Genomic DNA, 21477 nt, shown 5'->3' on the forward strand with positions numbered 1-21477 from the left:
TCTTGGGAATAGCTCAGGCTGAAGAACTGAGACCTTTCAGTGCTTCCAAAGTGGTATGATCCAGGGCAAAATCTGGTCTCCCTCCTCCCTTTTCAGATATATGGCCCTCCTCCTTCTGTTTGAACTCTTACAAGTTCCTAAACCATGCAGCACTGCTACTGAATTCAGCCATTGTCAGCCATCTGGACAGTTCTAGTGGTTCAGAATAACAGAACTGTAAGTTTCCCTTTGGTCGGAGATTCTTGCCATGGTTATTCCTCTAAAGGCTTCAGACTGGGCTAGAAGCTGAAACTAAGATGCTGTTCCACTCCCGAGGTTCCAGCCATACAACTGCTGCTTGCTTCTTGCTCTAGGTACACAAGCCTAGGTCTTGCAACTGCTCCTCACCCTGGAATGCCACCCTAGGATTAATACCTCTCATCATCCCACCTTGGATTAATAATCCAAAACTGGGTAGTGAGTGATAGAACTGCCAGTTGGCACCTGTTCTGGCACCTTGCACAAGTTTAGGCCTTTCTTACTATGTTTGGGACCTCTTCTTGCCCTGGTGAATAGCCTTTCTCTGTGCTAGAATGCTCTCAGAACGTGCTCCTGGCCAGATCCCTTCCTCAGTGTCCACAGACCTTTCTGTTCGTCTCCCTATGCTGACCTAGGCTTGAGAAATAATTTATTGTGACTTTTTCTTGGATGTCTTGATAAAGACTCAGTCTGATGTATTTTCTAATCTGTTTGGAGGAGTTGGGGGTGTGGAGATGGAGCTTGTACTCTTTCCTGCTATTCCACCATTCCAGCTTTGCCTTAGTAGTACCATTCATACTTGAAATGGTTAGCACTGGGTTGCATTCTTTGAACCCCTGCATCATGAAAGCAGAGCTGTAAGTGGTAGCTGGGATAGTCTCTGCTTCATCTAGATTTTCACAAGGTTTTCTGCATAAACAGAACCCAAATAGAGTAAGTCTTTCTGAATATCAATCCCACTTATTATAGCTCTTGATTTGAAGGACTGAACTAATGAATTTTCAGTGTGTTCAGTAAGGATGAAATGAGGCTAAGTAATACTTTTTTTAACTTAAAAAGCTTAGCACAAAATTCAGATATGGTAGCTCTTTTGTCAGACATCAAGTCAACCAAGATTTATTAAGCATTTATGACACAACAGGCACTAAACCAAACAAGAAAAATCCTGTTAACAGAGGCTACAAAGAAAGGCAAAAATCAAGTGGTCCCTGCCCTCAATGAACTCAGTGAGTGATGGGAAAAACAACAGGCCAGTAACTGTACATAAAAAATATATAATGAGTAAACACAGGAAGACATCTCAGAGGGAAGTTTTAGTTGCCAATAACAATTTGAAGACAGTTCCTTGCTTCACTCAACAATCTGAATGGTACTTTACTTCTCTTCATGCAGTAACATTGTTTTGATCTTGATGATAAGAAGATTCTTTCCATTTCATGAGTTGTTGCTAAAAAGAAAAAAAGAAAAACACCATCAGCTGGTGGCCAACCTTGTTACAATGAGCCTCTCCAAATTCAGCTGACGTGGTCCTCAGACAACAGAGAATCTCAACACAAAGTCTTCCTAGCTGGTCAGGACCTGCCAGGGCAGTCACTGCTGACACATCAAGTCTTTGAGAACAGTTATCCCCACAGCATCAAAATAAAAATGTAATAGATTATCTCATATAGCCCCTAATTTTCCTCCTTTGGATCTTGAAATAATTATTCCCTCAGGTGGAAAGAAAAAATTATTTGGGGGAAAGCCTCATGTATGCATGGAGGAAGGAAAAATCTTACATTAAGCTCTTAGCATGTGCCAGGCACTGTGCTAACTAGTGGGGAAAGACAGTTCTGCCCTCAAGGAACTTACATTCTAATGGGGGATGACAACATACAAAAGGGAGCTGAAAAGTAGGGGGAAGAGGCAGAGATATCAGGTATGGGAAGGTTTCAAAATCCAAAAAGTCAGGAACAGGGCTGGGAGGGGATTGGGGGCAGGTTAAACTGTCTCCCTCCACAAAATGGCAGCTCCAGGAGGAACTCATCAATGAGAGAAAGGGAGTGGGCCTTGCAGAAGGATATTTTAGGTTGAGTAAGCCACAAGGGTTCCACAAACTGTTCCAGGGTGAGGAGGTCCCAGGAGCTGAGGGAAGTTCCAGGATGAGCCAGCAGCATAGGCAGTATAGTTCTGAAGTCCAGAGAATCTGAACCAGACAAAGGAGGGTTTAAGGGTTTAACAGAGAGAGAGAGAGAGAGAGAGAGAGAGAGAGAGAGAGAGAGAGAGAGAGAGAGAGAGAATTTGGTACAGGAATGCATCAAACTTGACAGGGAAATCATATGGTTGGGCGGGGTTAAGAGGGAGGATAATACTAGCTAAGTAATGGTCACAAAAATGGAGATTAAAACAAGCTCTAATCATAGTAATGATCAACCACATCTCCAGAGGACCTATGATGAAGTTGTTACCCATGTTCTGACAAGGAAGTGATAGACTCAAGGAGTGGAAGAAAACAAACATTTTTGGACATGACCATTATGTAATTTCTTCTTTGTTACAAGTTTATTTTTTTTCTGTTTTTAATTGGAATAAGGAGATGGTGATGGTAAAAGAGAAAGAGGAAGAGGAAGAAGAAGAGAAAAAGAAGAGGGCCATTAGAACATTTTTAGAGTTCAAAGGAGAATAAAGAAGGTAGTTCAAAAGTAACCACAGACAAGCAGGATATCTTGGAAAATAGTGGGCTGAATTTCATATATATGCATATATGTATATTTGTATGTATATGCATACATAAATATATGCACATATATATGTTATACATGTATACAGAGAAAAAAAGTAAATTTATCTATAAAGCATGTTTCCTACTACTTTTTAAAAATACATATTCTACATACAAGAATATATTATATATAACAAATATATTGTGATATAATATGTAATAAAAATTATGCATATAATAATATATTTTAAACAAATACTAGGGAATAGAGATTCAGTTTACTATGTAAATTTACTCTGTCTGTATAAATATAGGTAATATAAATTTAAAATGTAGTAAGGAATAGAGATTCACAGTTTCACATATAATCTTTTTGTGTACTGTTTTGTATATAGAAATGCTCATGGCAATATTTGTTTTGGGGGTATGTGTTAAATTCACAATAATTTTTAAAATAGTTAAGTATAAGCTAATTTGAAGGTTAAAGCACTAATGAGGAGGACTGGAATTAGGGGAGATGTCACAGAGGATGTAGAATCTGAATGGAGCCTTGAAGGAAGATAATGGTTCTGCAATGGAAAATGGAGGAGTAAGTACATTTCAGCCATGGAGAATGACTGTGTGAATGTATAGGGGCAAAAAGAGAAATATCAAGTTCAAGGAACATAGTAAGTCACACCTCCTGGGTGCACCCAGACACCTCTGCTATGACTGAGGGCCCCTTCCAAATAGTCCACTCTCTGTAGGTGGTAAGGGGTGGGGACAGCTGTTCTTGGGCATGCTGGCCTGCAGTCCTAGCTCTGGGCCCACAGATAGCCTAGGACAGACGGGGATTTCTTCAGTCCCTAAGGGTTTAGCCTATAGTAAAAAGGTGACTTTTTCTTGATTGTTCCCTTGTTCCTGCTTTAGGCACAGTTCCCTTCAAGACTGATACGGCCTTGGGAGCCTTCTGTATTCTCCTATGATACAGCCAAACCCTGTATCTACTTTGTCCTAATCTTGACCTATCCCCTCTGCACATGGACAGTCCTCTAGACTGCAGGGCTTCTTAAACATTTCCCACTTAGGACTTCTTTTCAAGTTTCAGCAGTGTTCCTTGGCATTGCATGGCCTGAGGGCATGTGCAGTGCAAAGTGTACATGCTTTGTGTTCAGAACCAGGGCTGCAGTGAAGTTGCCCAATGCAATATGTTCAAGCCAGAAGCACCTTGGATTCATTACAAATTTGATTTTGAATCAATTTTTGGTCGTAACAAATTCAAAAACCTTTTGCTGTTGCCATTTTTTTGCAACCCAATTTGGGGTTGTAACCCACAGCCTAAGAAATGCTCTGTCTAGAGCAGCTGTGTAGCGGCAACTGGTAAATAAGAACTTTGTGGGATCTGATTCATTGACTTTCTAGTACTCTTGCCCTCTTCTTCTGCCACAGGGAGCATGTGGTTGTGATAGCATCTCTGTGGGGCCCCAGTCATCTCTGGAGCTTTTCGTAGTCTCTGATCTATTTTTTTTTTGTCTCAGAGAAATAAAGATTTCATAAAAGTATTCCCTGACTAGAATTACTGGCAGTAAATGCAAGCATTACATAGCTCTCCATCCCCTTTTGGTCTGTGGCTATAACTAGGTAGTAGGCTTCACTCAAATATGTCTACCTTTTTGGTTTTGGTTTTTGGTTTTTGGTTTTTCTGTGGGTCAGATCATATTGAATCAGTTTACCTCTTCCCTCACCCAGCAGCTTGGTAACATTCTTCTCATTCCTGTCAGAATTTCCCACTGTGTCTTTTGATGTTTAGAGAGATATTTGCCCATTTCCTTCTTCTTCCAGGGCAGGGTTATACAAATTACCATGGGCTACTGATCTAATATTCTCCAAAATGGAAGAGGGTTGGATGGAGTTAATAGCTGCTTAGAGTTTAAATACGTGTGCCCCAGAAGAAGAGAACTCCAGTCTGTAATGATGTAAGTGATGCAGAACTGAACAACCAATATAGACACTCACTACAACCATCTAACAGCAACAAAAATCTGGAAAACTGCACAAAGAGATAAAAAATCAGAAGTCAATACAGAAAGAAACAGGATGACATTGTCTTTTTCAAGTGATGTAATGTTTAAAATACAATGAAACTATAATAGGTCACAATTTCATGTATAACCTTTCAAAAAATTCTTATTTGTATACTTTCTAAGTATATTGATGCTTAGTCACTGTTTATAATTTTTTAAAAGACATAATTTAATTAATTTTTGTAAGAATGTCAATTGCCAGCATTGTGTAGTCAATGATATCCTCTCAAAAGCTGAAAAAAGCCTTTAGCTTTCACGTACTAGCCAATAAACTGACAGCATCCTTCAGCCCACCATGACACTGTGGTTGGACTCATATGATACCAAACAGCAATATGAAAAACAAAAACTAAAAAGGTGCTTTGATCTCTCAAATTATAAATTGATTCTTCTGTTATATATAAACTGCAGCTAGTCCCATTTTATTTAACTATGTTAAGAAAACTTATTATTATAAATCAAAGCCTAACAGCAGCTATATACTTAAGAATCTGTTTCCTCAGTGTGCTGTCTAAATCCTTATTCCACTGGCTAGGGAATCAGCCTTTGGTGGCAAGGAAGATTCAATATGGTTCGGTAAGATGGGGGATAGGACAGAGTAGGGCAGGGCAGACTTTAATGTTAATTTCGATTTCATTTAAAACTTAAGAATTTCTGAATACGAGTCATTTACATGTAGCTAAGAGAGGCAGCTAGGTGGCTCAATGGATAGAGCGCTGGGCCTGGAATCAGGAAGACCTGTGTTCAAATTCAGCCTCAGGTACTTACTAGCTGTGTGACCCTGGGTAAGTCACTTAACCTCTGTTTGCCTTAATATATTAGAGGAGGAAATGGTAAATCATTCCTTTATCTTTGCCAAGAAAACCCCATACAAGATCAAGAAAAGTTCAATGTGACTGAATGACCTGAACAACAAGAGAGGCAGCAGGGTGTAGTGGATAGAAAGCCTCCCTTAAAGCTAAAGGACATATGGGTTCAGGTCCCACCACTGACACATACCAGAGGGGTGACCTGGGGTAAATCGCTCAAATTTTCATTGCCACAGGCATTTCTAAGATTATATAAGGGGGGAGGGAATAACCATTTATTAGGCACCTATTTACAAATAATATTTTATTTGATCTTCCCAACAACTTTGGGATATAGGTGCTACTATTATCCCCATTTTACAGTTGAGGAAACTGAGTCAGGCAGCATTTAAGTGACTTGCCACAGTTAGGAAAGTATCTGAGGCTGGATTTGAGTTCTGTCTCCAAGCCCAGTGCTAAATCTAGTGCATCACTAAGCTGTGACTGTATATTGCAGGAAAACGTCCCAATCTAATCTGGTGAATTAGCAGTTTCACTAGCACTTTCCTATGCTGATGAAATTATAGATCTGGTGTAATGATGACAACAAAAGTATATTCGAAACGATTTGGGGAAATGATCGTTTCACATTTATTTTCCAGGAAGGATGACTTATTCCTTTACTGAACACCACATTATGACTATAGAAACTCAAAATCTTTTCTGGGCATGTTGATCTATTCATTTCCAACCCATTAAAATCTCATGTTTTCAACAGAAATTGATACCCAAAAGTCACACTGCCACTAAATTAACTTTCTCCCTGGGATGTCTAGAACCTTCACAAACAAGCCATAACTGAGCCGTTTTCTTTGACAAATTTCTTATTTAATAATAAAATAGTGAGTATAGATATTCCTGTTTTATGTTTTTATGTTTATATAATAGATCTAAGTAGAGGCACAGTGAAACATCAAAGGGATATGGGTGGGGAAAAATCATCTGTGATCTCCACTTCAAAGGGATTCAAAAAGAAAAATGTGCACAGCAATACCTTACAGATTAATGTCATTCAGGCTTTTCTCCTCTGCTGTTTACACAAGTATGAGTATATTTTACAAAGAAAAGTACGACTCATCAGGAAACTATACATTTTCTCCAGAATCATCTTAAATGTCAAGCTAATGAATTTGTATTGTACCCTATTAGAAAAAAAAAGATTAGTACTTTCACAGGCAGAGCAGTGACATAGTCAGGCCTGTTCCTTAGGAAGACAATTATGGCAGCTGTGTAAAGAACAGATTGAAGAAGCATGTAAACCAGTTAGAAAGCTATTTCAATAGTCCAGATGAGAGAAAATAAGAACCTGAATTAGAATAGTGGCTGTGTGAGTGAAGAGAAGGGGGAAAATGTGAGAAATACCATGGAGGTAGAAACAAGAACTGGAATCTAAATGGATAAAAGGTGAAAGAGATAATAGAGTTATTGATGATTCTGAGTCTATGAATCTGGATAACTGGGAAAATGGTGAAACCCTGGATGGAAAGATAAGAGTTTGGAAGAAGAACAAATTTCATAGAGAAGTCTACATGTTGAATTTGGGATGCCAACAGGATACCAAGGTGGAACTGTCCAACAGGCAGTTGATAATGTAGAACTGGAATTTAGGAGAGAAATTGTAATTGGATATACAGACTTGGGGAAAGGGCCAATGCTGATGCTTGCCTAATAGTGTACTGTTACACCCAACCTATAATCTATGTACACCTATGCTTGGGAATCATCTACATAGAGGTGATAATTGACCCTAACGGATCTGGTAAGATCACCAAATATTAGGCTGCATTGAGAACAGATAAGAGGGCCCATGATAGACAATTGGATGACATTCACACTTATAGAGCAGTAAATGAATGTTGATTTCAGCAAATGAGATTCAGAAGTAGCATTCAAGCATGTAGAAGAACAAGGAGATAGTAGTGCCATGGTAGCCGAGGAAGAAGAAAGTATCCAGGAGGAGGTCAAAAAGAATGAAGACTGAGAAAAGAGTCGGTAGACTTAGCAGTTAAGAGATTGTTGTTGGTAGTCTTTGGGAGAAGTTTCAGTAGAGCGGTGGAGTTAGATGCTAGAAGTTATGGAGAAATAAGTCAGAGAGTAGCATGAGAAAATGTGGAAAACACTTTTGGAGTGCTGAGAACAATAGCTTGAGAGGATGACAGGGTCAAATAAAGGGCGTGTGTGTGTGTGTGTGTGTGTGTGTGTGTGTGTGTGTATGTGTGTGTAATTCCAGTCCTGCTCAGAACAGCCAGGTTCACCAGGTATTCACAGAAGGCTAACCCCATCTTGCCACTACCACCTCCATCCCTACTTCTCTGATGTTTGGAGAGAAAATTTGTGTAAGTGCCACTACCATCACACCAGTGTATCACAGGACCTTGAAGAATGGGACCCTCAATTGGTTCTTCTGCTCCCCTAAGCCATGCAAATTTTGATATCTAAAATTTGATGGACAAAGTCTCTGATCAAATAGCCTAGAGGCAGTTACTTCATAGGAGTCAAGTGAAAAAAAATGCTGTTAAGTTCAGCCCTGACTCATTCTTTCTCCTGGTCTGGTCTCCAGAAATGATTTTAGGGTAGTCTTTATTACAACATAGAAACTCGTGTTTCCAGCACTCATCTTCTAAGTCTGACACCGTACAGTGGTCCTATGTCCTTAAGCATGTTTTGTAATCCACCACCTGTGCTGATCTTGCCATTACCCTTTCTCTTCACGAGGGGATTATTCTTATCCATTGACAAAAGAAAGTACATTTAGGCATTTCCATTATGCCTAAAGAGCATGTCCCTAAAAGTGGAACTTGAAAATACTGAGTTTCGTCTGTTTGGAAAAGAAATTTTATTGGGAAAGGGGCTATCATAGATGTTGGTGCTGGTGGTGAAGAATTGTTAGAATGTTCTGTCTATCTACTGATAGAAAATATCCAGTAGGTTCCATAGAAAGATTAGTCTGAAAGCCCTTGAAATCATCCCCAGCATGTTTGTGCATGACCTCATGCAGACTGCCATTAAAGCCTTATGCTAAATTAATCATCATAGGCATGAACTAATTATTGCTAACAAGTAGACAAAACATTAGCTGCTATTGACATAGTAATTAACCAGAAATACTTTAATGGCAGAGCTGATATTTTTTAGCCCCCATTCTGGATCTATGTTGCTTGGGTGGGGGGAGGGGGAGAAGAGGAGGGAGACAGAAGATATCTGACTAAGATTCATAGATGCAGATGCCACTGTGGTTCTACCTACTGCTTCTGATGCTCCCAACCTCAGGACATCACTCCTTTTACAAAATATTTTAGGGATAATAGCAAACATGCCCTAATCACTGAGGAACATTTATTTCAACATATAATTGCCTAGTAGTAGCCTCCTCTGTTATTTCAAACCCTAAATCCTAAGACCTACCTTGGTGATATAAGCACTTTATGATAATAGAGTTGGAAAAGACTTTACTGGTCAACTAGTCCAACTCTCTTATAGATTTTGAAGACACTGAGTCCCAAAAAGATTAAGTGACTTTCCCCATGTCACACAGGTAGTTTGTGACTTTGAGGGCAGACACTGTGGTTTAGTTATCTTTTATCCTTCTCATCAGATATCACAGTGCATCACACAAAGTTAGTGCTAAGTTTCTTGAATGAATAAACACAAGTTAAAGTCCCACCTACTGGAAAGGATGGAGGATAGGGACAGGTACTAGATGTGATTTTATTGGTATGGAAAGAGTCCCAGATAAGGAAACTGCACAAATACAAGTTGGTACCTTTTCTGAAATTCATAGTTTTACAGAACCATCTAGGAGAGTGAGAGGTTAAGACTTGCCTAGGATCACACAGTCAGTATATTTCAGAAGTAGGACTCAAAGCCAAGTTTCCTGACTGAATCCAGCTCTCCACTGGCATGCTACACTGCCCCTTATCTCTGCTAATATTCCAACAAAGAAAAGGCAGCATGGTATGTCAGGGAAAAGCCTAGAATGGGGCTTAGGAGATCTGAATTGTAGCCCAAATTCTGTCACTAAGTGGCTATGTGATTCTGAGGACCACCCAGTTTCCTCATCTGTAAAAGCAGAGGGTTAGAACTGGATGACCTTCTACATCAACTCCTAGTTCTAGAATTCAATGATTTCTATGACACATGATCTTCATCACCCACGTTCAGATCTTGGAAACATAACTATTCTGGCAAAGAATGCACTCTGTTGTTAACATAGAAGCTAATGAAGGAAGCAGCAAAAAACAGTACTCTGTTGCTGGCAGGCATGAGTAAGGCCATCACCCTAGGGTTTAAAATTCATAGCAGTTTTAAGTATGATTGATTGAATTTGTGTTCTGTATCCATAGTATAAAGCACAGTGTCTAGCATATAGCAGTAACATCATAAAAACTTGTTGATTGATTAGTCCATACTATGGGTATGGGGTGGTTTGGGTTGTGGCCCTCTAGGTCCTCAAGTGTGGTCCTTTACTGAATCCAAACTTCACAGAACAAATCCCCTTAATAAAAGGATTTGTTCTGTAAAACTTGGACTCAGTCAAAAGGCCTCACCCAAGGATGTAGAAAACCATATGTGGTTTCAAAGCCTCAGATTCCCCACCCCTGGTCCATAGAGTCAATGATCTATAAGGGATTTCCCAGGCCATCTAGTCCAACCTCCTTATTTTAAAGATGAGGAAAATAAGGCCTGGGGAGGTTTACTGTCATGCAAGTAATAGGCATCAAATACAGGTTCTGAACCCAGATCCTCTAACATTAGCACTAACGGTCAACTGTACAAAATTGTCTGCCCATCTCGACCCCTTCTCTTTCTCCCAGAAACAAACTTTTTAAGCCTGAAATTTATCCACTGCTTCTTGTCAACACTTCCTTAAAACCTTGTGGTGAATTTCTGGATTTGATTCTATCCCTTATCTCTGGCTTTCTCAAACTCATTAATCTGTTCACCCGATTCCTAGTAGTTGCTTGTTGTACCATGTTCTTGGTCTCCATTTGCACTTGAGAGAGATGATTATTAAATAACTGTTAATATTACAGAGACACAGGATTTATCTCTTTCTGAAACCTTATTCTCCACTAGGCCAAGCCAGAGTCTGAAAGACATTGATGATGAGATTGGATTAATTTTCTCCCCAAGTGTGTTTAGACCCCACCCAGGTGGGGAAGCCCAAGGCCTTCTGCTCAGGTTTGGGTGGGGATAAATTCTTTGATTAATAGATTGCTTTTTTTTTTTGGTTGTTTCTTCTTTCTCATGATTCACTCCATTGGTCATAATTCTTCTCCTCAACTTGACTGGTGTGTAAATTAATTCAATGAGAAGTTATACATGGAAGATACATGGGATTCCATACCATCTTGGGGAGGGAGAGGGGGAGGGAGGGAAGAAAATCTGGAACTCAAAATTATGTAGAACTGAGTGTTGTAAACTAAAAATAAAAAAAATTTAATATTAAAAAAATAAATTGCCATAGGCTGGGGGTGGTTTGGAAGTAAATGACCAGATTAAAGTCACTTACCCCAGCCCCTCATTAGACTAGGTCCAACTCTCATTATAATGTTCATTCTCTCCTCATTACTTGTTAGCCAATCAGAGATGATTGCTACCCTCACGAATACCTACTCTTCAAAAGGCATATACTCTTTGAGTGGGTTCCATGAGGTGGTTTTTGGCATTCGAGTGTCACTGACCCTTCTTGTTTATTATTGCTAGCACAATTAATAAAATGATTAATTGACCAGAAGTTATGTCTCTTGACGTTTTTAAACATCATATACTGAAAATTTCCTGTTGCTTTTCCCTTCCTATTATTCAACAGAGGGAGATTTCAGTTAGCATTACTCAACTAATCTATCCCATAGCCTACCTTACCATGCTCTGCCCAAGGGCCAGCCCTGTGGTCTAGTGTAGTCCCAAACATAATCTGAATGATGTTGACCTTCTCTCAGTGTTATTACTGCCTTTGTTCGTGGCATCAGTCAACACACAAGTTATTTTTGGTTATAGGATATCAGGTTATAGGCAATCCTGAAGCAGGTAGTCACTGACTTCTTCACTGCTTTTGAAGTCTAAATGTACATGGAATCATATGCCATCACGCCAGTTCAATTTTGTGAATTTCTTCTAGTGACCTGGCTCATCATATTCACTATGTTTCCATTTAGAAGAGAAGCAACTAATCAGACTCAATGCTTTATCTTTTAAAAAATTTAGTCTAATATTGGCTTGATAAGAAAACCAGCTTTTTTTGCCCACTAAAAATAGAGCAATTAAAATATCCTGGCACTTTCAAAATAAACGAAAGAGATCAAAACCACTGTCTGCATTTGCAGATGGGGAAAAAAAAAGCATCTGATTGTCATGTTCTGAGTATAATAGCAGTCAGTGGCAAAGCCAGAAATAGAAATCCAAACAATTTATGCTTCTTTTCTGATTCTGAACAGAGATCAGTGTTGGTGGCCTGTTAAAATTATGCTAGAAAACTGACTCACTCGTGCAATTATAGAAGTTACTTGCTAGCATACAATTAGCTTTTAAGTTATAGCCTTAATTAACTGCCTTATTGACTCTAATGTAATTGTTAAAAAGTCACCCCCAAACTGAAAACAGCAATCTCGTTACTCTGGTTACAAGTGTTAGGTATAGGTGACTTTTGAAATCCTACAGTCACTCTCAAGAGACAGGCAAAAGACCAGAAAGGTGTCTATACTTCAGTGTGAAGAGCAGCAGAGGACAAAAGTGGTAGGTGATTAGATATAATGGGTTAGAGCCTTAGTAGTGGTTGTACATCTCTTCTGAGGAAGAACAGAGGTGGCTATTCGCAGCCTAGCATAAACACAACAGGTCTGCTTTATGGCAAGGGGGAAGAAGAGGAATGATAGCAGCTAACATTTATGTAGCACCTACTATGTGCCAGGTACCGCGCTTAATGGCTTTACAAATATCATCTTTTGATGCTTACAATCCTGGGAGTTATGTGGGGTATTACCCCCATTTTACAGGAAATGGAGGCAGAGGTTCAGTGACTTGTCCAGGATCACACAGTTGACCTGAGGTTGTGTTTAAATTTAGGTCTTCCTGACAATAGCCCCAGCACTTGATCCATTGTGCCACCTAGCTATTTACGGCTAAAAAGCCATCTCTGTAAGCTCAATGTTAGTAAGCACTTATTTTGGGACAGTCAAAAATGGCTGTTAACTTCACCCAAAAGGACTGCATTTTAAGGGGGATTTGACCTATGATAAACTCTAATATGAAAGCCAGGATTAGGTAGAACTGCAATTCTCCACATGGAATGGGCTCTTCATGTTTCCCTAACATCAGACATCTCTCCTCAGAGGCAAGATCATTTGTCTAAGCTATTATAAAGGAGATTGCTGCTCGTTCATGGGTGGGATTAGATGACTTCTCAGGTCTCTTCAAATTGTACAAATTCCACAAAACACTAAAATCAAACTCCCATTGGTATTCCTGGTCTACTCCAGACAGTAATCAAACTGTACTGAATTTCTTACTTGAGGTTACATCATAGTTCTTACTTCCAAGGGCTTCAATCTTTGCAAATGTTCGATTCAGTTCAATTATCAACATCTCCAATCCAATTTGAGGCTACTCAAGGGATCCTTACAAATTTTCCATTAACTTGGTCTCCCAACCATACAAAGAAACAAAGTTTCCCTTCACTGTTCCTTATTTCTGAGGTCTTTAACCTCTTCTGGGTAATGGACTCGTTTGGTAGTGAAACCTCAGAATGTTTTAAAGACATGGAAACCAATTATAAAGATCGAATCTTTTCCTATCATGTTTGGCAGAGCCCCCAAAATCCTAAAGCTATGCTTTATCACTTTTTGCCTTCCCTTTGGGGGCAGAGTTGGCTTTGGAGGGGGGTTGGATTACCCTATTAGCCTGTACAGTATTTACCTGAACCACATAATTCATGCAAGTTAATCTTGTTTTTCTTGATAAAGAAAATGGATACTGTGGAAGCCTTTGAGCTCCTTCATTCCTATGGTGGCAATGCTTTCTCCACCCTAACCTAGGCCATTCAGTAAAATGGAGATTCAAAAGGCCATTAAATTAAATCTTCATTTTAAAGAAAAAGGGGCACTCAAAGTCACTAGTCACTGAAAAAAAAATCTAGAACTCCAAACTCCCAGCTTCTAGAACCCCTTCTATACTTAACCTGAAGGTAGTCTCTTAGATTGTGAGCACTGAAACTGAAGTCAGTAAGACTTGGCATTAAATCCAGCCTCATACTTCTTAGCAGCGACCCCTGCCAAGGTATTTAATTAAGCTGCTTCTTTAACTGAAATTAGGATAATAGTATCTATTTTCTCAGGGTTGTGGCAATGATCAAAAGATTTGTAAAAACACTTTAGTGTGAACCTTAACACTTTGGGGGAGAATGTGTTAAGCAATTACCAAATATCACCAAAGAACTTCAGTCTTACACAAGCTTTATTTTTATTTCATTACAATTACACACAACTTCAGGGTTACCATGCTCTCTCCTTCCCAAAGGGTGAATTTTGGTAGTGTGCAACAGGCATTTCTTAGCTACAAAAGAATATCACTTGCAATAGGTATCTTAAGAAAACATGAAAAAAAGTTCATGCAATTATGACAGTGCAGACCTTAACATAAATTAGTTCCTAAACATATAAACTGTTTCCACGAACTAAATGGATATTTAACAGGTTTGGAGTATGGCAAATGTAGTAATACTAAGTAAAAAGCCCCTGACTAATGGTTGTACCTTAAACCAATTAAGGAAGTCTGTGGAAGTAAAAAAAATCTTACTAGAGTGCTTTGTTTTATAAGACCCTAGTGCTAATAAGTGCCATTTATCCTGCTACAACAGTGAATGGGCACTACTTTGTGTAAAGGTTTAGGGATATATTGCCACACTCAACCCCCAAAATGAGCAGAATACTTATAGTACAGGTTTTCAGTAGTTACCCAACAACTGTAAGTATAATCAGTAAGCATTTCAAGCCTCTAATTATTCTGATATAATTTTCCTTTACTTGACAATATGGTCATCCTTAAGATATAAAGGATGGCCCAGTGTCTCAGATACAGTAAACACTTTAAAAATGGAATCATTTACTCATAGTAAATTACACAATGATATTTAGTTATCTCAAGATTTGGACTGATTTGCTATTACCTTTTCTTGCCAATTTAAATTATTAAGTGTGTAAGCTCAAATTTGTATAGTATTACATTTAGTAGGCTTGACACATTAAAAAAAGCACAAACCTCTAGTAAAGGCACCATGAATAAAGTCATGAATAGGAGTAGTCATATCTGCAAATTATGCAAGTATTAAAAAAAAGGTTAATATTGAGTACTTACTATAGACAATATTATGTAGACATCATGGGGAACTATTACATCTCTGCCAGCTACTAGAATGGCTATGGTCTAATAGAACATACACAGACATGCATACAACTATAGTTGTAGAGATCTGTTTGCAAGGGCTATTAAATACTACGGATAAATTGTGCCTGGAGAAGAAAAAGGCATAGTTTGTTCAGGATGCATAGTTAAGTCTAGAGAGGGTAGTGACATGGGCCCAACAGAAATAAGAGCACTATTTAAACTAGCTAGTTTTGTTAGCAACAGCTGAGAGGAAGTCTCTCCCAAAAGAACATAAAGCTATAATGGAAAAATGCAGGATACAAAAAGGCTACTAAAGTACAGATGTTTTATGACTTAAATGAAGATGTAAGAGGGTAAAGGAGAGGAAAGAAGTTAGAAGCCTAAGGAGATCAAGGTTAGTGGAATAAGAATAGACAGCATGAAAACCTTCATTGTTAGTGTTTCAATCCTTGACCAAAATCAATTTGTATTAAATCTCAAATTTTAAAATATCAGTAACATAAGCATAACAGTATTGTACCTTATGCCAGGAAAGGAAGATGTGACTGGACTAAGATCTAGAGCAATGATATACATTAAATATGTAGTTATTAGCAATTAACTTAAAAGATAATTTCAATAGCAGTTTGTGGTTTCCTGGAAATCCAGCTGTTACTTTTATATACTTTATACAATTACTTTGCTAGCCAAAACAAGTCCTAGCTAAAATACATTAAGAAAGAATTGTCATTTTTATTAGTTCCTATTGTTTTGTATCGTAGGCTTTCTCATTGTTATCTTTCCTAAATTGTAATTTTTAAAAACCATGCCTTCCTCGTAAACCTCATCTACTTTGCTGTCTTTCTGAGTTGTGAACTTCAATCCCTAGTAGACTAAATGTAATTCTACAATACTCCCTAGATAGTCTGATGATCTATTAGTGAAGCTCAAGGGAAGCTATTAACTAATGCCATTGGTATAATGAAAAAGTCATGAATCATTAACCTTTCAGTATAAGCATTTACTTGAAGACTAAAACAGATATTAATTCCTTGATAATTCCTAGTATTTCGTGCTCAGCTACTATAAAAGTTTGATTGCAAGTCCTTTGGCCTCTTCATCTGAAATACTTCCAACATTTTAGAACAGTAATCCATAATATTAAGAAACTGATTGTTCTTCTCCTCCATTCCCTTTCAAAGTTGCTGGTTGCTCCAGATGAATTTGACATTTAACAACTAGAAAAATGTTTCTATGGTTTATAGTAATTTTATGATAAAGTTTTTCTGCTCAACTGATACTAAGAATATACTAATTCATTCAACCAAATTTTTAAAATGAAATGGAAGAAAACTTATTGATTTAATTTATTGAACTGTTAGTCTTAGACTCTTAGCATCTACCAAATCTTAGCTATAGGACAAGTATATGGCACCAATTACTAACCACATACACAATTTCTTTATTAAAGCTGTCTTGAAGTCACTGTGGCTTCATCAACATTTATAGCAGCATTGTCATTTCGCATTTTATTAGCTCTGAAAAGAGTTTAGGCCTTATGCCATCCATGAGGAAATTCAAACTATTTGTTGCCAAGCAATGCTGAATTAATCTTCCCACTAAATAAATTTCATTTCCCTAATGAAAAGTTATCAGAAGATTTTAGATTCAAGTAACTTAGGGAAACTTCAGTAGCCAAACCTGAAATTCATATAATCAAGGGCTAGTTAATTTCCAACTAAAATTACAATCATGGTTTGTTTTTGGTTTTTTTGCCAAAGCCCTTTTCTACCTTTTTCAACAGCTTTTTCATGGTATTCTACTCTTGCTGGTTTACCTGTCCTGTTAATTCCTCTGTGTAAAAGCATTTTCTTTAGATATGTAGAGACCTGGTGAATCTGCTTCCTCCTCTTTGCTTTAAAAATTACACGATACAGCCCAAGTCCTGGTTCACCCTTGAGCTATCAGATACCCACCTTTCATGCGATAAACCTTAGCAAATTAGGCAAACCATTCCATGCAAAAAAAAAATCTAGTTTAGTTCTATAATTAACTAGGAGGTGCCAACTCCATTATATCATTGTTTTCATCTTTCATTACATCTTCTCATTTCATACCAAGAAAACCTAATGAAGATGTCTGAATATGGTCAAGCTTATTTTAGGTGAAGTTTCCATAGCAATGACATTTAACAGAATAAGGCAGAAACCTCTGAAAATTAAAATTAATCCCACGAACCCCCAATGAAAGATTGTTATACTCTACTTTAGCTCTCCCTCACTAGCATCATCTCCTGAAACTGTACAAGGCACAATCTTCCCAGAAACTTTTCTCATATTCAAATTCTCCTTCAAAATAAGTCTAACTGTCTCTTTATCTAAAGATAACTTTTCAGCCATCATTCTCACAGTTAATCGGCTATTTGAACGAACCAAATCTCTGACCTTTTCAACATTTTCACTGGTCCTGTGGGTGATTGGGCGCCCACTCCGTGCATCATCATGGACATCATCCCTACCTTCCTTAAATCTTTTGTGCCAGTCAAAAACTCTTGCTCTCGACATTACTTCATCCCCATAAGCTTCTTTTAACATTTCAAGTGTCTCGCTGGCAGATTTATTTAGCTTTACACATAGTTTGATATGAATTCTTTGCTCTAAGTAACGGTCACTCATTTTTACACCAACAGGAAGCATGCTTTTCTACAATCTAACTACAATACTGATTCAGGGAACATTAAAATATCTTTTCTGTAAAGTGAAGCATGTTCCACTAGGGTCACTTCTCTGCTTCCACAAGTCAGACAATAAAAACTAGTCTCATGTAATGGTCACACCTTGTGAATTATACAGCAGTGGATTAAAGGTTTTTGGAGGTGTCTCAGAATCAGATCATCCCAGCTTGTATTTTTCCTACCTACAAAAAAAGAAGGGTGAAAAAAAATATTCAGTACTGTTGATGCTGAGGCAAGAAGTTCTGCAATATTAATATCCTCTATTCTTAGCTCATATTCAATTTAGTTTCCAGAAAAGGAGTGTTGTATTTCTCAATCCCAGAACTTCTTGCTGGTACATTGAGTAAACGTGTCTATATTTAATGATCTATCTGGTTTTTTCCTCATCCACTAAAAATAATTCATTTAACTAGAGTACTTTTCAGTAACAGCATTAAACTAAGTAAAGTTTTAGATAACTTAACCTTAATTTGGTCTTTTACAGCGTTAGCACTCCAAGAATTTATTTACAAAAGACCTGCAAAATTAAGAAACCATAAAGAAATCCTTAAACCCACCAATATTCAGTTGTATCTCCAGACAGGATCCAAAGAAGAGGTTTAAATCTCAGGTTTGGGTTTAATGGAGAATCATTATACCCTTCTTTCTGGGTTAGCCTCTTAAAGCACTATCAGCTTCAACAGGCCACATAAAAGGGTTCTTTTTAGCATTTACTATTCCCTCCCTCACATTTTACTATATTTCCTAATTGTCAATGGGAAGGTAACCTATTTGCTAGTTAAGTCTGATTTACTGTGAGAGGAGGAAGCCATTTTATGCTTACACAAATTCCTGAAAAGGTTGTTTTAGAGCAAAGGGAATATTCATAAAAACAGAATATGGTCTTGTTTTTTAAAATTTAATTTTACACTATTTCTCATCAAGGGCAGGAAAAACAAAAAAGCTGATCTTTTAAGATTACAGCAAACATATCAATGCTAACACAAGATACTGCTTTAAGGAATTTAATATTAGCGATACAAATCTTACTACCTGATACTGCAAAATCATATTATTAACTTTCACTTTTTCAAGGCCTTCGAAGCCCTCAGGGCCTGCCTGATCCTATGGCAAATGGGTTAACAGTTCACATCTTCCAAACAGCAATACTGTAGCCAGGGCGGCCCTTCCACGAAGCACCTGGAAAGACAAATTCAAGTGTTACTTAAAGCAAGATATGCCCTTGAGGAGCTGCTGGCGGTAACCAAGTAGCTGGGACTGTCTCTCACGACAGGATCCGGAACAGAGGGTGGATTGTCTGTCCCGGGTTTAAGAGAGAAGAGTGCTTTACCCCTCTGTTCTGGCCACGTGAAGCATCATTAGCTCAAGGTGGGCAAAGCTCGAGGGGATGCGGCCATTCGGAGCACCGCGGGGAGGGACGCAGGCTGACTCGAGGCCTGGCCCCGGTCCGAAAGGCCGGCGGTTCTGCAAAGTCCGAGCCACCCACCTCTACCCCACTCTCCCCCACCCCCGTGGAGGCATTGCGGGGCCGGCCCAACCAAGACGCGTGCCCCAGCGCAGCCCACCTGCCTTTCTGTTCCTTGATCCCGGGCCCTGGCCTGGACATGCATCTGAGGACTGGGTCCTGGGGTGTACCCAGGTGAGGAGTGAATAGCAGCACGGACGAAAGCAGACTCTCCTCCCCGCCCCGGGGACGCAAGTACCCCTTCACCCTCGAGTACCCCCCGCATGCCCACGCGGGCCGAGCCCGGACCCGCTGCCCACGCCGCGCACCCCAGCGCAGCGCGCCCGCCCGACCTCCGGCTCTTCCACCGCCAGTCTCCGACACCAAAGCCCGGCCCGATCAAGACTCAAGGGGCTGCGGCCAGGGCCGAGGCTGCGTGGGGCGAGATATGGGTGGTTGCGGAAGGGATAGGGCCAAAGAGCCCTAGCTACCTTTGGCCCTGGAGGCCTGCTGCATCTTCCACCTTCGCCGCCGTGAACAAGAGAGAAAGTTGAGTCAGTGGCCCGGCTTTAACAAAGGCCTATACCCTCGCGAGAGCCCGACCCGCGGGTGCCCGCGGGAAGGGTGGGTCCACCAATCATAGGGAAAGTGAGGGCTGGGGAGGCGGGAGAGGATCGGCTGGCTACTTGCTATTGGCCATAAGCAGAAGGAGCATGTGACCTCCATTCTGGGTTTTTTCCCTCCCCCTTCCTCCCTCCCCCTCCCCACAACTTTACCCAAAAGCAGGAACCGGTGATCTTGATAAGTGCCCACCCTACCAAAAATGCTACTGCTCCTGTTTAGACATCTCCCTTCCCTCCCCAGATTCTGAAGTGTGCCTCGGTCATCTTCCCCCAGCATACATATCCTTACATTCCCTAAATAGTCCTGAGTGCGTTTCCACATGGCCCCTATACCTGCCCCTCATCTGTTCCTGCTCTTTCCACCCCAACCTTCTCTCCCTGCCACCCCTTCCCCACTCTGCAGTGGTCTCTAAACATGACTGCAAGATCTAAGTCATGTTCATTTTTGAGATCTCTATTCCTAGTATAACCGTATCCCTTCTAAACTCTTAGTCATAAGATCATGGATCTCCAACTGAAAAGGACCTCAGAAGCCATCTAATCTAATGCCCTCATTTTACAGGTGAGAAAACTGAGGCACAGAGAGGTTGTCAAGTCGACAAACATTTATCAAGCACTTGCTTATATGCCAGACACTGGCCTAAGCGCTGGAGATATAAAGATTAGAATTTTTTAAAGTTGCTGTCTTCAAAGAGGTTACAATCTAATTGGGGAGACAGTATGCACTTACATGTGTGCATGAACTTGGGGACAGAAGGTTGAATTTCAGCAGAGTTGCCCAAGGAAACAGTGCTAGAGTTGAGATTGGAACTCAGGCCATTTGATTCTAGATACAGTATTTTTTTTTCCCCCACTACACTGTGATGCCTCTCAATGTGTTAAGTTCATTTTCAGACAAATCAAGTTAAAGTGCAATTAAGACATCTAGGTGGAAGTTTCTAGGCACCAAGTCCGACACTGTTTCCACTTCTGATGTGTCGAGAAAGCCAAGTCTATAGTGTCTAGAAGGAAAAATGTGAACAATGTCAAATACTACTGAAATGTAAATAGGATAAACATGAGGAAAGACCATTGGATTTGGCAATCAAAAGTCATTGCTGAGTTTGGACAAAGTAGTTTGAGGAAGTGTGAAGCCAGCTTCAAAGTAGCTGAGGAGCGGGGAAGCAGAGGAGGAGGGGAAGTTAGCAATGAAAGGACAGAATATAGAAAACAGGAAATAGGGTGGCATTTTTTGGTGAATTTTTTAGGGATGGTGGAGACTTGAAATTGTAGACATCTGTGGAGAAGGAGAGATTGAAGGTAAGAAAGAGGAGATGAATATGGGTGGAGTATAGTCCTAGAAGAGACTGGAAGGGATGTGAGCTAGGAAAAAAATGGAAGAGTGAGCCTAGATAAGAAAGCAGATTATCTCATCCTCTGAGCAAAGGATTGAGTGATCTGCTTGTTCTGTTGTTTGTCCTTTGTTCTAGAAGAGGACTGATGACACCCAGAGGATGATGTCTTGACTTGCAAGTGAATTAGATTTAAGTGAGTCAGAGCTGTGAGAAGTCATCAGCCTCACTCATTCAGGGTCTTCTGAGTTCAGTGGCATGACATAGGTCAGGAAGACTGGAAATGGGCCCAGATACAGTGAGAGACCTTGGCCTTTTTAAGCTATGGTCTTTCCCAGGTCTCAGTTTGAGGCAA

At 39.6% G+C, this 21477-nt stretch overlaps 1 protein-coding gene and 2 non-coding genes across 5 annotated transcripts; all 3 read right to left on the reverse strand.

The window, feature by feature from the left end:
* Positions 1 to 1104: 1104 nt before the first annotated feature.
* Positions 1105 to 19743, reverse strand: LOC118854268 (protein GVQW3-like). 3 transcript variants are annotated; one of them, XR_005010702.1, is made up of 5 exons: positions 19660 to 19743; positions 18757 to 18903; positions 17827 to 17906; positions 12137 to 12139; positions 1105 to 1465 (listed from the first exon to the last, which is right to left on the reverse strand). XR_005010702.1 is itself a non-coding variant. In XM_036764625.1 (3 exons), the coding sequence occupies exon 3, from the start codon at positions 17684 to 17686 to the stop codon at positions 17252 to 17254; it is 435 nt and encodes a 144-aa protein (XP_036620520.1). In that variant the 5' UTR covers positions 17687 to 17906; positions 18757 to 18903; positions 19660 to 19743; the 3' UTR covers positions 14067 to 17251. The 3 variants fall into 3 exon arrangements, 1 of the variants encoding a protein (XP_036620520.1); XR_005010703.1 differs by lacking the exon at positions 12137 to 12139; XM_036764625.1 differs by lacking the exons at positions 1105 to 1465; positions 12137 to 12139 and having other exon boundaries at positions 14067 to 17906.
* On the reverse strand, positions 18290 to 18412 carry LOC118855584. The gene has a single exon (XR_005010759.1). It is a non-coding gene; the product is annotated as a small nucleolar RNA SNORA26 (small nucleolar RNA).
* Positions 18980 to 19100, reverse strand: LOC118855585. The gene has a single exon (XR_005010760.1). It is a non-coding gene; the product is annotated as a small nucleolar RNA SNORA26 (small nucleolar RNA).
* Positions 19744 to 21477: the final 1734 nt, after the last annotated feature.

Source organism: Trichosurus vulpecula, chromosome 6, assembly GCF_011100635.1.
Source record: "Trichosurus vulpecula isolate mTriVul1 chromosome 6, mTriVul1.pri, whole genome shotgun sequence".
NCBI classification, from domain to species: Eukaryota; Metazoa; Chordata; class Mammalia; order Diprotodontia; family Phalangeridae; genus Trichosurus; species Trichosurus vulpecula.